This window comes from Punica granatum, chromosome 3 (assembly GCF_007655135.1).
Source record: "Punica granatum isolate Tunisia-2019 chromosome 3, ASM765513v2, whole genome shotgun sequence".
In the NCBI taxonomy this organism is placed as follows: Eukaryota; Viridiplantae; Streptophyta; class Magnoliopsida; order Myrtales; family Lythraceae; genus Punica; species Punica granatum.
In genome coordinates, this window is record NC_045129.1 from 5,118,951 (window position 1) to 5,135,645 (window position 16,695).

The window sequence follows — 16,695 nt, forward strand, 5'->3', positions numbered from 1 at the left end:
CTCAATTGCGTACACCCTTGGTTCAAAAATTACCGGGCCAATCAACTACACTTCCAAACAAAATGGAACACCATACATCTCGGGTGTCCAATCTCTAGAGCTTGTTCGTATACGTTAATACCAGTCAAAGTTCGCGGAAGTCTGCCGACGTGTACTTAGCGGTCCTAGACGACACTGAGCTCGAGGGACGGAGCTCACACGAACAGATACAGATACGCAGACATGCCACATGTTTACAAAAATAATCAATCCTATAAGTCCTATAAGAACATATGGCGCGTTCAGCCAAAATGGTTGATTGTGACAGTGCCATCAAAGATAATGCGGAACACAGGACAACCTATGGTACACATTTCGTCTTCGTCTGTTCGCGCTCTCATCCAGGTGCATCACATAGCCATCGATCAACACGAATTCTCTCATGAGGTTAGGCTTTCCTCGAATCGGCTCGTGGAGCGTTCATGGATCCGAAAACCGGCTCGGGTGAGGAGCACGTCAACCGCGACGAAATTAAAATCGATAAAAATAATAAGAAGAGAGGTGTTGCTTGTTCTCTCTCTCTCACTCTCTGCGCCCAAATCTCGCTCAACGGCACCTTTCATTAACTCCGAGATTGCCATTGCCTCTCTCTCTCTCTCTCTCTCTCTCTCTGTGCATTACTCTCTCTCTCCCATGGCGGACGGACTCAGTGAGTCAGAGGCAGGTGGAGAGAGGGGAGAGGGAGTGGTCTGAACTCTGAACTCTGAAGTGAGTGCGCGCGCGTGTGAACGCTGTGGAAAATGGAGCCAGTGATGATGCCTGCTCTCCTCCTCCTCCTCCATTAACGCCTCCCGATCCCTCCTCACCCGATTCGCCCCGTTCCATTGTTGCCCTATCTCCGCCATTAACGGTCACCTCCCACCTCCCTCAAATTCACCATCTCCCTCTGCTGCTCTCACTGGTTGCTGCGTTGAAAAATCGGAAGAGACCGATCCGTACGGCGGCTTCGTTGTTTAATCTGTGCGTGTATGTATGCTGCTGCTCCTGTTTGATCCTCAGCCTGCCTGCACTATTAAATTTTTTATTCCGTTTCGGAGAGAAGATTCTTTCTTTTTCGTTGAGTGATTTGATGGATTGATTGAATGAGTGATTGATCCGTGGACTCTGCTCTGGTGGTGAATGTGAATGTTCCTCTGCAGAACTGGGAGAGAATGTTGACCTGCATAGCGTGCTCCAAGCAGCAGCAGCAACGGCTGAACGATGGATCCCTTCACCAGCAAGACGACGAGGACGCTGCGGCCACTCCTCGAACGAAGCAAGCCATCAAGGCCCTCACTTCTCAGGTCATTTTCACGTCTCAGCTTCTCCATTTCTTTCCCGAGAAAATCGCAAATATTTTTTTTTTTCCCAAAACACACGAAGGAGAAGGACTTCTGGCAGCTAAAGGCTGAGCTGCAAGCCTTGAAGGAGAGTTACATTTTGTCCTCATGATGGTTGAATTTTGCTTTTTTGGTGGAAAAGATTGCTGATTTGGATTGGGAAGCCCTCGCCTTTTTGGTGGGTTAATCCACATCGACTAAATAATTCCGGATGGTGCAGCTTAAATTTTGCTTCTGGGGTCACCTATTTTTCGCTTGAACTTTCATTTGATTTTGAAGAATCCAGGTCGAGATCTATAATGTTTTGTGGACTCTGTCCTTGGAAGTTTTACTGATAGAAAATTAATCAATTGCCCAGATCAAGGATATGGCTGTGAAGGCTTCGGGGGCGTACAGGAACTGCAAGCCATGTTCAGGATCAAATAACAACCACAAACATAACTATGCAGACTCTGATGCCGCATCAGATTCGGCTCGATTCCATGGTTCCTACCGCAGGACTGGCACTGGCACCCCGAGGTTGTGGGGTAAAGAAATGGAGGCCAGGTTGAAAGTTCTTTCGAGTGGCGAGACTACCCCAGCATCCGTTAGTGGGCGCACGGAATCTGTGGTTTTCATGGAGGAAGATGAACCCAAGGAGTGGGTTGCACAGGTGGAGCCTGGCGTGCTGATCACTTTTGTTTCGTTACCTCAAGGAGGGAATGACCTCAAACGGATACGTTTCAGGTACTTACACTCGTTTCATTCTGTTGGAACCTGACAAAAATGATGTGTTATTTTCGTGCTATTGTGATTCCCATTTGTTTTTGATGATTGGCTTGATATCACCTTTGTTTGGATGTGTTCACGCTTCAACAAGTCTCTGTTGGGACTTGTACTTGGATGCAAACAACTTTGAGTTTTTCCTTAAGTGAACTGGTTCTGGTTGTGGATCGGCTCATGAAGGGCTTCATTTTGTTTGGTTTTACTTGGCCACTTGTTTCTAATTCCTAGCGTGGCTTTATTCTGTGGGCTTGAATGCTGGACTCAATAGGACCTTGTCTTTTGCTGTATGGGAATCTCTTGTGATTTTCTGCTACATCACTTTCTCTTGGCATGATTGAAGTGGTCCCCAAAGAAAGCATACTTCCCGCTTACATTACATGAAGGCATTGTCTAACCTACGACCGTCTGATAGTACTTTTCATCTCTGACTCTCTAAATTCGAGAAGACTTTTTCCGAATTTAATTCTTAAAATTTCTATGAAACTGAAGATTCTCTGGGGCCCAAGTGATGCTAACGAGTGTTTACTGATAGTGTATGTACCATGACGTTTGGTGGGTATATGTCCAATCTAGCCATGTGAATATTTTTCGATGCCATAGTTTTTTTTTCATATAAATAACTTCTATAGTGAAGTAACATTTTTGTGCGAAGCATGAAAAGTTGGTGAGCACCTGTAAGTTATAAAGAAGTTCTGTTTGATGATTTGGTTTGAAGACTACATCAAACTTTGAGTCTTGAGGTCACTTCCTTTACATTTTAGGACTCAAATCTTGATTTCATTTGTCCGCTAGTTAATCAAACCAACACCTACAACTGGAATCTGGAGCAAATAATGGACAGTTTCAAAAACCCTTAAAACTCACATGCTTTAATTTCCTTTCACATCCGCACAAACTATCTCTGCTGTCAAACCTCTGTCAATTGTACATCACAACTTTTCTGACTTTTTGATATTACCATCCCATCTTTCTTTTGATCTCCCTTCTTTTTCAACCCATATAAGCCTCTGCACCTTTGTTTTCTCATATCTCTAGCTTCCCAGTCCATCAAGAGTTGTTGACATTAGAAACTATCCATATCGAATTTTGGGTAAGAGAACAAAAGCAAGGACATAGCTTGAGGGACTTGTTTGGAGAGATTTTTGTGATTGAACAGGTCCAAGAAGTTCGTTGAAAGGAAAATAAAATAAAAGTTACTAGACAAGCAGGTCCAGTGTACCCTGGAGCTGGCAATCAAGAAGAGAAGACTTGCATTCCAGTATGATCCATTGTTTATTATTTATCTTTGCCACTAATAAGATCCATTATTTGAATGATGCAACATGGACCATCTTCCTCATCCATTTTCAGATTCAGCAATTAGCAGATTAGAATCACTTAAAAAGTCTTAACTTTGTTTGGATAGCCCAGTCCATAATTGAGGCTTTAACTTTCAATTAGATGCTAACTTTGTTTTTATTATCAAATTTTCAGCTATGACTTATCTGGTACGAGCAGCACCCTTCTATCAAACCAATGAGACTTTTTGGATACATTGAATAAGGATGTTGGCTTAATCCAGTTGCAGCAATTAAGATGGAAATAAAAATAATCACTATTAAATTTTTATTATTCTGTAATCATCGTGAAAAAGGGTGAGATAGTTGAAAGTAATAGCACTTGCATCTTGTGTGTCACTGGATGGTGGGGTTTCCTACATTTTTGCTTCAAGGCTCTTGGATTTGTTCCATTTCAATGATCTTTTGAGCATAAATTGCTTTCTCATCTCCTCCCAAAGTACTAATTAAGTATCATTATTTGTTCCTGCTCAGCAATGAAGTTGAATGAGATTTTGTCTATCCGGCCTCTGTCCATATTATAGCAGATTTATCTAGTGGTCTTCCAGATGTCTCCGACATGATAGATACTCTTAACATGAGATTTCAGCTCCCTCTCCTACGATGTCATGCAGCTCACTCTAACATTGAATTTAGGTGACATTAGACTCGAGTCCACAGTAAATTCTTAGTTGAATTTTGGCAAACTTCTACATTTTGATGAAGTATCTTCAAGTGAAAGTACCAATACTTGTCTTCATATTTCTTTAAGGTCAGGAAGATACTTATCATATAGGCATGGCAATGTTCATTTTTAGTTGCGTCTGACTGGGGGATCCTGGTATTGCATGTGTTTAATTCTAGTATATGGGTAATTGTTCCTAGTTGATTCGCAAAGCAGGTTTGGAGTTTCACCTGCAGAGCTTAGACCCCGCTCAAAGCCTCAAACTATGGGACAAACCGATAGATCTGATTTTTGCATGATGTGTATATATTTTGGGCCGTAAATTTACCACCCATCTGTACCAGTTATTAACTGGCTTTGTCTGATTTGATCGGAACTTTTTCTGCTTTGGAGTGTTTTACCCTTTAAGAGGTTGCTGATACTTTACTATTTAATCAGCCGTGAAATGTTCAACAAATGGCAAGCTCAGAAATGGTGGACAGAGAATTATGATAAAGTCATGGAACTTTACAATGTTCAGCATCTCAATCATCAAGCTGTTCCTCTTCCAGCCCCACCAAGATCTGAAGATGAGGTGAGTCTGCCTGCAGCTGAAACTTAGTTCCTGAAAGTCTAGCGAGAAATTTTTCTACTGTGTTGGGCGTACTGGATCCCTGGGAACTTTAGGAAAATCTCAGTAGGAGCTAAGAATGCCGAGTGTAGTTCCAGTCTTCTAAATGACCTTCCCTTCCCTCATTCAGGGCTTGAAGAATGAATCTGCTAAGGACAGCCCCGTGACTCCAGCTCTGAGCAAAGAGCGCCTACCTCGTAATTTCCAATGTCCAACAGGCACAAAGTACTCGTCATCAGACTCACTTGATCAACGCCCAATGCAATCTCGGCACTACTATGACTCAGCAGGTCTGGCTTTGACCCCAAAGGTCTCGGGCACTAGTGTAGCAAAAACAGAGACGTCATCAGTCGATGGCTCCATTTCGTCGAGAGACCACTCTGGAGAACTTTCCGTGAGCAATGCCAGTGATATGGAGACAGAATGGGTTGAAGAAGATGAACCGGGGGTTTACATCACTATCCGAGCACTGCCAGGCGGAGTGCGGGAGCTTAGGCGAGTCCGTTTCAGGTAATGATATATCAACCTCTCTCTTTGCACGAACTCTGCTTAGACCAATATAAATTGACTTTTTAACACGTTTCTCTATCTCTGATGCAGCCGAGAAAGGTTTGGTGAGATGCATGCGAGGTTGTGGTGGGAGGAGAACCGAGCGAGGATACAGGAGCAGTACTTGTAACCAGGGGTGGAGGAACATATCTTATAGCACAAGAGGTTCTTCTTAGAGATTTGCAACTTCTACTTTCTTAATTTAAACACAACCCTAAAATTTAGCAGTCCTAGGTTCAGAGTACATCTTCTTCGAGTACACAAAGCTCTCATACTATTCAAATTTGTGCCAAACCTTTACTTGTTCAGGTTAGATGTATTTTCCTGAGCTTCCAGTGCATTGCCTGTATTTTTCATGCACACTGAAAGATCGTGGACCCCCAGTTCGGGCTGGTCAGACACGTCGGGATGTCTCTTCTAAGCTTATGTGAATGCATTTCAGAAACAGATTACAGCATCAGTAAGCGACCTGAACAACTCGTTAACAGAGAGATGGTTCGTCGGTGTAATGCAATGGAAAAGGGTTGTGGGTCTCTGAGATTGGTGACGCAGTATGGGGATCGAAGTTTAATTATTATAATCTTAATTAGCTTAGAAATGCTCCACTGCTTGTTTAGATCGATAATTGCAGAACTTGCTGCACAGAAAACAATTGATTTTTTTTTTCCCCTGTAAAGAAGATCCACGGTTTAATAATAACCTCAGTTAACCTTGATTGTTGTCAGACACTGAAGTAAAACACATGATGATTGCATCGATAAGTCTTCGAATCATGTACTGGCAAAGAGTGTTTCTCAAATTAGGTAAAGGTACAGCACAATCGTAAATTCCCTTCAATTCATGGACTTTTTGTGCTAAGGAAGACATCTCAATGGTTATTAACAGATAGTTAGAAACGATTGGGTTGATGCATTACATCGAGGTCATGCATTACATCGAGGTCGAGCTACCTCGACCAAGACTTGTCTGAGGGATCAGGTGGCTGGCTAGTAATGCTAAAACCAGACCTTGATTTGACTTGTGGCGACTCCGTTGCACAGGTTCAAAGTGTTTTGAAGTGCATAGCCTATTCTCATCATAATTATCCCCATCCCAGTTTAGTCCAAACGAGGTGGAGATACAATGTTTAATTCTCGATGTTCCAATGGCTTCCGTGCTCCATGGTTCGATCTAGTGGAGCCACAACCTTCGCGCCTTGTGAAAGCTACTGGACCTTAACGTCTGGTGGAAGATTCACATACGGTTTCCGAAAGAACGGTTTCTGCAACTGTCAACTGAATCTACCAGCCATGGAAGTTTTGGGCCTCTCCATGCACATCTGCACCGGACGCCTTTGCAACTGCTGATTAAACCAAACTTCTCTGCCTGTGATTCCAAATCAGCTCATGGATTCAGAGATTCGAGTACATCCGCTTCTTGTCCTAATTATGCTCTAATACGAATGTACTACGGAATGCGTTCTATTATATCATGACTAATTCTCCTGGGTTAATTTCTTTAGCAGTTTCGCGGCATGTCTTTTCTGACAAGACTCGCAGTCCGTGTTTCGTATTCGTTGTGTTCGCAAGTCAGACCGTTAATAACAACACTTGATTAAATAGTAATTATCATTTGATTACTCCTCCATATTGTGCTCGTAACCGCAAACATCAATAATGAACTAATCGATTGGATTTTACTTTGATGTGATTTAATGGCACTAAGTGACCAAAGCTCGATAAACAAGTGGAAGGTTCCAGCGCGGCTAACTAGCTATGTATAGGGAGAAAGAAGTTCTCAAAACACACTTTCATATGCAAAAAGAACAACACATAGCATGACCAACAAAATGATGGAATTGCTTTCCACCTAATTGCCATCTCATAATGAGACATATGCCAAAGACATTATATCCATTCCAACACTCTTACAAGCTACCGCGTGCACCCTCAATCCGTTAAAAGTTCGAGTCTACTACGGTGTGTGCTTTTAAGCATTTTAGCTCATTCCAAAACACTCGCAATATCTTGATGCAGAAAGGATCACAGGGAAGCGGTTAAAATTGAAGAAACGAAGGACGAGAAACAAGGTCGTATCCAAAAATAATCTTAATGACAGACTGGCATATGAGGTTACGAAACATAAAAGAGCAATAAGTGCAATTGACAAATTGTTCTGTCAAAGGTTGCACTTAGTGCATGAATTCAAAACCTATTTTAAGCATTTTGTGACCAGGGTAAAGATTAACCTCAAGTACATTGCTTCACAACGTATGTGTTTTAATCATTGAGAAAATATGAAAATGGGAAACTCTAGACGGACAAAAACTACAAAGTAGACAAACAAGAATCATCAAACTTTCTTTTCCTTTTTGGCTTAATCAAGATATATTATAAGTCAAATAAAGTCATAATGTGTATCAACATGTGTCGGTTCAAGCCGTTCAACACTTGTTCTCATTAAGTAAGGTCTTAGGTTCGAGTTTAGTGAATAGAGAAAATTCACGCTGGGAGAACTTTATCCCTTAATGGACTGACCCGGCTTAACTGAATTAGTCGGGGTCCATTGGGATTCGAATACCACGCTCTCACACAAAAAAAAAAAAGCCATAATGTGTAGCAAGGTCCCCAAGAGGATGATTTTTATAAGTCAAATAAAGCCATAATGTGTAGCAAGGTCCCCGAGTGGATGATTAATGAAACAATCCAAGGGCCAATTGCATTCATGATCACTAGGAGTGTTAAATGGTCTGCATATAGTTGTGATTTCCCTATTGGTAGAAATTGTAGTCCATTATGGATCCAAGAAATTATGTGCAGATGGGCCATGGAGGATCTAGATAGCGTTACAATCCAAAAGTAATTTGACCCACGAATGAAAATGGGGTTAATTCGAGAACGAATGATGAGGCCAAGGACCCTAGCCAACTTTTTTAAACTTTCATCGATGCACATGTTCGATCCCATAATGCTCGATAGAATCTCATGATTCCAGTACAATAAGGATATAATATGAGCATTTCTAACATCAATTATCATAAATAGTGAATACGAAAAGTCTCTCTTTCATAACAATCGATTTAATTAATATTCGTATAAGTATTCAATTAAAATGGACAAAGAACTTGATTAGCAAAATTGGCTCCTTTTTCAGAAAATAGTCATTAATCAAAATGTCGAAAACTTCACTACATCAACTCAGTGGTCATAGTAGGAATATACCTATGCCCAAAGGAATCTCCAAGAGATTTCAAACATGTATTTCATAGTGAGCATTGAATTAAACCTTGAGGTAGTACAATATGTATGTATAGCTATATACATCATTTGCTAGAGTACAAAAAATGCTGATGACATTAATTTCATCCGACGAGAAATGACCTTTACAAATCAAACTATTGGATGAATGACTCGCTACCATATATACATGATAACTGATAAGTAGCCCCACCACTAGAAAAACTGAATAATAACAATATATATAAATAATGCCATGTTTGGCAATAAAATTTGATTTTTACTTAATTTAATTTAACTTTACTTTTCCTCCAATTCAACAACACAATCATTACTTTTTTATCTTTTTTTTTCAAATTTCCTCTAATAATTTTTCTTCTCTATTATTTAAATTAATTTTTTAATACTACACTCTCTCAACTATTCAATATATTTTCCTCAATTTCAATAGTTCTTTCTCAATTCAACAATGCAATCGTTACTCTCTTTTTTTTTATATCTTCTTCAAATTCTTTTGCATATTTTTCCCAACTACTTTTGTCTCCATTTCTTCAAATCAAATTTAATTTTGTTACCAAATGTTATGTTAGTTATAATGGAGTCTACATGCAAATACAAGTATTGGTATATAGAACTCCCTCGAACTAAAAGTATCTTTATGCACATGAATCCAGCTATATCTTGGGTTTCTCACAAAGCCATCGCGTGGAATGAGCGAGGTGATTGATTTAAAATCTTGTTTCTTGGCATTTTTTTTTACTTGAAGCTTGAAAATGTATAATGATAGGTAATAGACAACATAGCTTTTGATTTTGCAGAGTTGATTGATTATTTAAGGATAATAATATAGTTGGCCGGTGTGTGTGTGTATAGGGTAGTCCATATTTGTGGGGTACCCTATGATAATAATGGAGCAATTTCGTGATTTTGAAGGCATACATATACATATATATGAAATATATTATAATGGAAGTATGAAAGAATATGAATGATGGCTTAATCCAATGTGAAGGGAAAAGTTGTGTATAAAGAGCAATTGCACACGCGTGCATGTTTTAACTTTTCTTATGAGGGCTTTAATTAATTTTAGGTTATTTACTGCCGGGGTTTGGTGCAGTGGTATAAATTACCGACTTAGAATCATAAGGTCTCAAGTATAATCTATTTATTAGAATTTTCGTACCCTTTATTTTATTTTATTTTTTTGATAAATACATTTTACTGGAAGTTTGAAAATGTAGAATGATAGGAAATAGACAACATAGCTTTCGATTTTGCAGAGTCACTTGATTATCAGTACCCCTAACATTGAAATCTATTTCTCGTAAATTAACCAAATCCCAGTACATCTTCCCATTATCAGGCCATACATCCGCTCTAATATTTAGATAACATTTTTTTTTCCCAAAAGGAGTCGGGGATTTAGTGTACATATATACTGACATGTGAATTTTTGTGATGGTAGATATCTATTTCTACTTGAGTTAGCACATAACATATTCAGTCTTTTCTTTTTTTTTTCTTGATTTGGTTCGATAATTTTTTCTATGCACATAGTTTTGAGTCATCTGATATCACTAGAAGCCGTGTGAAAAGTTATTTTTCTTACGTGAATAAATTAGTTCTCGTGTAGATGAATTGTATAAAGACTAATCCGGGGTAAAATTAGATTTCCATACCAAAGAATCCATTTATACCTTCGAATTATCGCTATACCAAAAAAGAAGCAGCATTACTTTCCTTCCCTTTTTCCTCTTCTTATTCAGAAATTCGTAGATAGAGTTCTTCTTTGCCATTCTTATAAAGAGAACTAGCCTTTATCTCACATTCATATGCAACTTTAATGAAGATTTGAAGCATTGCCCCTTAATCTGCATACAAAAACCCAAAAAAAAGAATTGCTAATTAAAATTATGTCTTTTTTTTTTGGGTAAAAGGTGAAAAGAGATGTAGATGAAAGAGAAGCGTTTCAAGGGCCCAATGGTTGCGATGGGCTTTAGTGCTTAGATCAACATCCTCTTTTTCTCTACATGGTCTTAATCATAAGCTTTGATCATCTTATCGCTACTTTTTTTTTTTTCCAAGCATAAGAAAGCATCGCAAGTCGCTTCAATTGGAAGAGTATATCAAAAAAAATTTGTAGAAGTTTATGAGTTTAAATAATTATATTTTTATTTATAGATAGTAAATACGTAACTCTTAACTTTTTACAAATATAAAAATATAACGCAAGCCTCAATATCTATTGCATCATTCAAAGACATATATTTGATATATACTTCATGGAACTGCACAATTCAATGGATCCATAGTGTTCAGGACTTTTGGGAGCTCAACCAACTCACCAAGCGGTGAGATCGCGTGCTCATGTTCACGAATAGGGGTACTAGGATCCTCAATGCCTCAAAGGGCCAAAAGAGATCGATGATCATATGCATATTCTCATAAATATATATGTATATATATATATATATATATCGATTTTATATGCACTAAACTAGTGCATGAATGACAGAATGAGTTCCAATCACTTCAACAGCTGTGAGCTCTAATATATTTTTCAGTTACAAGGGAATTCATGATTTAATAATAGAAATTCTAATAACTAATAAAAAGACACGAGTAATCTCACATTATGATAATCGAACTTGAAAATTGTTGATTTTCAGGGAAAAAGATACGCTACAGTGAGGGGCAGAGCCAATGTATAGTTAGGGGGACAATTGTCCCCATGAACTTTGAATTTTTTAAAATTTTAGCCAAAAAAGTATGTGTTTTTTTTAATGTAAAATTAGTATTTTGTCATTATGAAAGAAAATATTTATGTAAATAACATTTTTGCCTTCTCCATGAAAATTCTGGTTCCGTCCTTGACTACAGTATTATACCATCTTTCTCGGCAAGCTCTAGTATTAGTTATATCAACTCATAAATCGTGTGATTAGCTGAGCGCACTATGCATCTAAAATCGTGCACCCTGGTGCATATAGATAGATTTGTCGACAGGAACACCTAATAATTATGTGCCACGTCAGTCGACGCCAAGCTGGCGCGTGGTCCCTCCTAGGACCCTTGCGCCCCCTCCCTTCCCTTCTTGCAGCCTATATTATAAGACCTCCGAGGGAAGAAAAAGGGAAAAGAAGAGTCTCTCCCTCTCTAACCTCTCTAACCTCTCTCAAGGCGTGGCTTTTGGCTTTCATTACTCTCTCTCTCTCTCTCTCTATCTCCATGAGAACTCCATTAATGAGGAGTAGAGTCCCTCTGCTTCTGAATCTTTAGCAGCTCTTTTTGCATCTCTCTTCTTTCTTCCATTCACATGTTGTCATGACATGGGAAAAAGAAAAGATCTTATTAGTTCTTCCTAGCTAGACATACAGTTCTCACTCACCCTTTAACACCCTCTCTTCACTTTTACATCTCTGCATACACCGGTATACAACATATATATATATATATATATATGAGTTTGGAGATATAATGGAAGAAGGGTACTGTGAGGAAATATCAATGAGGGATCATCCCCACTACAATGTTGCTGCTGCTCACAGCAACATCAGAAGATCAGACCAGTACTACTACCAGAATTCTCCATCTTTCTCTTCCACTCTCCTCGACGCCATCTACCGCTCCATCGATGAAGCCGTAGGAGGAGGAGTAGGAGGAGGAGCTCATCCTCATCATCAACCTCAACATCATCACCAACAACAGTTCTTTCACCAAGACACCACCCCCCACCACCGAGGTATATATCTCCACATCATATATGTTTTGTGTGCTAATAATATCACTACAATATCTGATGATTTGAGTCGTATATACTTGTTACATTTATATATGTTAGTACGTGTGCTAATATTGTCCTATATTTCCAATTGTCATGTATCCGGTCCTTTTAATTAATTGACGACGGACAAATATATGTAGGTGGGGCTTTGAAAGGGTATGAACCAAACACTGGTACCAATGACCATCAAAGAGCCTATGTGATTGAGAACTTGACGGAGAAGCAAGGGAACAGGAAGGCGACTGTCCATCGGGATTCCATGACCGATCTCCAGAGGAGTCCTAGAAGCTTCAGAAATTCCAGCTCGAGCTCCTCAGAGTCGAGCTCAAACAAAGGAGGGTTCTCTTCGTCGGAGTCGGATTATTCCTCCCGCAGTGAGAGCAAGTCGAGGTCTTCCTCCTCGTGCTACTCCATGAAGAAGCTCAAGCCCATCCGGACTAGCATCACCATCGATCAACCTGTTAGGCCTCGGGTAATTGACACACTCGGTGAGGATGATAACTTTCGAGTTAATCAAGTTATTAGGCCTAGTGTCCATAAGCACGAAGGAGGAGTTGTGAAAGCAAAGTCTAAGGCATTGAAGATCTATGGAGAGTTCAAGAGAGTGAGTGGCAACAATAACAAGCAACCCATTTCACCGGGCGGTAAGCTCGCGAGCTTCCTAAACGCTCTCTTCAATGCTAAGAAGGCGAAGATGTCGAGTGGGCACGGTGAGAATTTCCCCGGGAAATTGCCCAAGTCGGGTCACTTATCGACTTGCTCTTCCGCGTCCTCATTCTCGAGGTCCTGCCTAAGCAAAACTCCTTCGTCAAGAGGGAAGTTGAGCAACGACGGGACTAAAAGATCTGTTAGGTTTTGCCCCGTGAGTGTGATTGTTGACGAAGACTCCAGGCCATGCGGGCAGAAAAGTGTTCTGCTTGGGGACCATCAAGACCCCTACTTGAGGCCAAAAAGCCCAGTTAAAGAACAGGAAGCTGAATATACGGTGAAGAGCTACCCGAGAATGAGGCAAAATCAAGAATCGATTAATGATGAAGATCGAGAAGAAGAAGACGATGACGACGGAGCAAGCTGTGCAAGTTCTGATTTATTTGAATTGGAAAATCTTTCTGGGATTGGGATTGGGATTGGGATTGGTGGGTATAGGTATAGTGAGGAATTGCCAGTGTACGAGACAACCAATCTAGACACTAACAGAGCCATTGCCAACGGTTTGATAGTATAACACCAAGAAAATTAAAAAAAAAAAAGTTTAAATAGATTAATGAATGGTGTGGGGGGGTTTACATGGGAATAAGATCTGCTTGCTCTCTCTTTTATGGTTAGAATATTTCTCTTTAATTTCTGGCAGTCCTTTTCAATGTTCACAAAGTGTTGTTAGTTATCTACATATATATAATGGTTATTGCATTTTGTATATTGATGTATATATATAGGTATGTGATCAGCTTCTTTAATTCTCTCCATGATGATTATATGATTGTTAAAACTTAACATGCAATAAGAATCATCTTGGTCGTTTACCAAAAAATAAATAAATTCATCTCGGTCTAAGTGACGGTGCGTGATGAGTTCTGGCTCTGTATGGAACTTGATTATACGGCGTGTGGCATTTGATATGCTAGAACTGCATGAATGGTTCGGTTCGTTATCACAACTGCGTAAATATACGTAATGACGGCTTCAAAAATATCCTTGTTCTTATCTTTGGGGCTGGGGATTTTTTGTTTTGAATGAGTAGAGGAGGGGAGGGGAAGAAATAAAAAAGTAATGGCAGATTTCAAAAATCGCTTTCACACGAGAAATTTGGGGAAAAGAGCAAAAGAGAGATCAGGAGATGAGGGGAGGGTGAAGATGAAGAAGAAGAGGTTAAAAGCAAAGGCAGATCTTCCACTCTCTCTCAGTCTCATCATTCATCGCACACAAAGTAAAAGCTATATATTGCTTTCCCTCATCAATTGCTTCAATAGATAAAAGACAAACAAAAATCAAATCGTATTTAAATTTCAATATAATTATATATGTAGCTGTCCTTCCCTAATCTTTATCTTTTATTATTTAATTAACTGAAAATGTGAAATTTAAAGAAATGATAAATCGGGTAAGCCAAGAGCATCTTATGATTTAAAGTGCTAGACGACTTTTTTTTTTTCAACCTGAACTCTGATATACGAAAGTTTAAAATATCCAGATTAATTCAGTTTGAACTCGGCCGGTCCACTAAGTAGTAAAATTCTCACAGCGTGAATTTTTCTATTTATGAGACTTGAATCCAAAATCTTAATTATATGGAACAAACACTGAACCACTTGAATTATCTCGTTTTAGTGAATGAGTGCTATTGAATTTAGATATCGAAAAAATATAAGAAAAATATGGTTCCTATTATATGAACTTTTCAATTACAAGAATGGCTCAAGAGCTTTGTATAGGAATTAGCAGAAATAGAAAAGAAAGTGATACAGGAGGTACAGTCCCATGGTGTTACGAAAAAATATACGATAGTAGAAGAAAATATGAATGAAAAGCAAAAAAGGACACACGAAATTGATTATCCAGTTCGTCATAGAAGAAATTCTGACTACGTCTTGGGACGCCGGCAAGTCAGGTATTCTACTATTTTTTTTTAGTTAAGATTACAAGAGATATAAACTACTATTTATAAAGGGAACAAACCCTAATTACATCACCAATAGGCTCTCGATCCGGAATCACAGTACTTCAAGCTCCATAACTCCACACATAACAATTAGTGGATTGCTTTTTTTTTTTTTGGATAAGTGCGATATATCAATCCAACCTGAGTAAACCAATCATATTTACAATAGTCCAGCAGATTTTGTTATAATAAACAGAATGAAAAATAAAAGAATAGCTAAACCAACTTTCTCAAATTTAAGCAATTCGTAAAACGATAACCTTCAAACTTAGCTACAAGATTTGAAACAGAAGCTGCTCTGAATCTAACAACATCAATAATTTGAGATGCAATGAAATCTCATGTATTCTCAGTTATATATGTGTTACCTTTTTTTTCTTTTTCCTTTTCACAATTTCCATGTGTTTGTGTCCTCTTTTACTTTAGAAACTTCCCAAATATCATTTGGGCATTGAAAGTTGCTCCTGGAGACTGCTAGAATGGTATGGGGGAACTGTAGATGTTCAATGTCTTTCTAGACTGTTGTATCACATGGCTCACCTATACTTTATACATATATACATACATAATCAGAGCAATCCAACGGTCCACAGTGCTCCGTGAAAAGAAACTTGTTCTTGATCATCAGAACCTTTAACTCCATGCCTGAAGTGACCAACAGTAAAATTGAGTAAACTCGTACAGTGTATTTTTCGAGAGGGATCATGCTATGGTCCTATGTTCCCTTTGACAATTTTGTTGCATCAGACAATCACCCTTCTGACAAAGCTAGCCATGTCTAGCTCCAACAAGTGTGACAAATTTCGTTTGTACGTACCTTCTATTATTCCTCAAAAAGACAATAAAAGTTTGGTCTAGTAAATGTTGTTCCAGATTATCATATTTGTCTGCTATAAAAAAATTTAGTCTTTAGTTGATACAATGACATGATTTATTATGCATATATTATTTCTGATCGGAGAAGCGAAATAAAATTAAGAAATACAAAAGGAAGGTATGGAATCTAATGATATTACCCGAAATGAGGGTTTGAATGCCCTCCGATGAAGAAGAAAGGAATTGAGGACCCCATAAGAGGCTCAACGACTTCCGAGCAAATCGGTCAATACAAAGGTAGCCTTCCTTGAATATCGGAATGACATGGACCCGTCATTCCTTGGATAAGAGGTGACAGATAGAAGAGACTATGAGCGGAGATGAGTCGAGCCACATCCTCTCCGCTAACAGAAAGGCGTTGGACAATCTTAGAGTCGACTTCCACAATAATTTTTTCAAATCAAGACACAATGCTAAGTCCAAACTGGACTTGACTCCCCTTAATTCAGCTGTTAATATATATTATGCACATATTGAGAGGTTTATAAATATTCATCTTTATGCATGCCTCCCGAAGATCGATCAATGTGTGTATTAAAACGATTATATCATGATAATTGCATGTCTTCTATTTGTATGCACATACACATGATTAAGCTTAAAGTCATATAAAACCAGCAATAGATTGCAAAAAAGCCACTCGATTATAGTTGTTACTTAGAAATGTAGTCATGGTTTCTTATTCCCATGCGTCCAAGCCCAAAAACAAGAACTTTTTGATACTACACATATATAAATATATATATATATATATATATATGAATATAGTAGTAGCTAGCTAGTAGCCCTAGATGTACTTTTGTCTAATCAAAAGAGATTGTGAATGGAAAGTCGATCGGGGAAGAGTTTAAGGACCACTAAATCATAACAGTGTGATC

The 16,695-nt window shown here is 38.7% G+C and overlaps 2 protein-coding genes across 4 annotated transcripts; both read left to right on the forward strand.

Moving 5' to 3' along the window:
* The first annotated feature begins 378 nt into the window (after positions 1 to 378).
* On the forward strand, positions 379 to 5,998 carry LOC116201932 (protein Brevis radix-like 2). Of its 3 annotated transcripts, XM_031533399.1 has the most exons (7): positions 379 to 1,005; positions 1,179 to 1,322; positions 1,717 to 2,084; positions 4,563 to 4,698; positions 4,865 to 5,244; positions 5,335 to 5,448; positions 5,593 to 5,998. In XM_031533399.1, the coding sequence occupies exons 2-6, from the start codon at positions 1,191 to 1,193 to the stop codon at positions 5,411 to 5,413; spliced, it is 1,095 nt and encodes a 364-aa protein (XP_031389259.1). In that variant the 5' UTR covers positions 379 to 1,005; positions 1,179 to 1,190; the 3' UTR covers positions 5,414 to 5,448; positions 5,593 to 5,998. The 3 variants fall into 3 exon arrangements, with proteins under 3 accessions (XP_031389259.1, XP_031389258.1, XP_031389257.1); XM_031533398.1 differs by having other exon boundaries at positions 379 to 999; positions 5,335 to 5,996; XM_031533397.1 differs by having other exon boundaries at positions 381 to 1,005; positions 5,335 to 5,996.
* A 5,643-nt stretch (positions 5,999 to 11,641) lies between these two features.
* On the forward strand, positions 11,642 to 13,701 carry LOC116198572 (protein BIG GRAIN 1-like A). The gene is made up of 2 exons (XM_031528755.1): positions 11,642 to 12,240; positions 12,423 to 13,701. The coding sequence occupies exons 1-2, from the start codon at positions 11,976 to 11,978 to the stop codon at positions 13,505 to 13,507; spliced, it is 1,350 nt and encodes a 449-aa protein (XP_031384615.1). The 5' UTR covers positions 11,642 to 11,975; the 3' UTR covers positions 13,508 to 13,701.
* Positions 13,702 to 16,695: the final 2,994 nt, after the last annotated feature.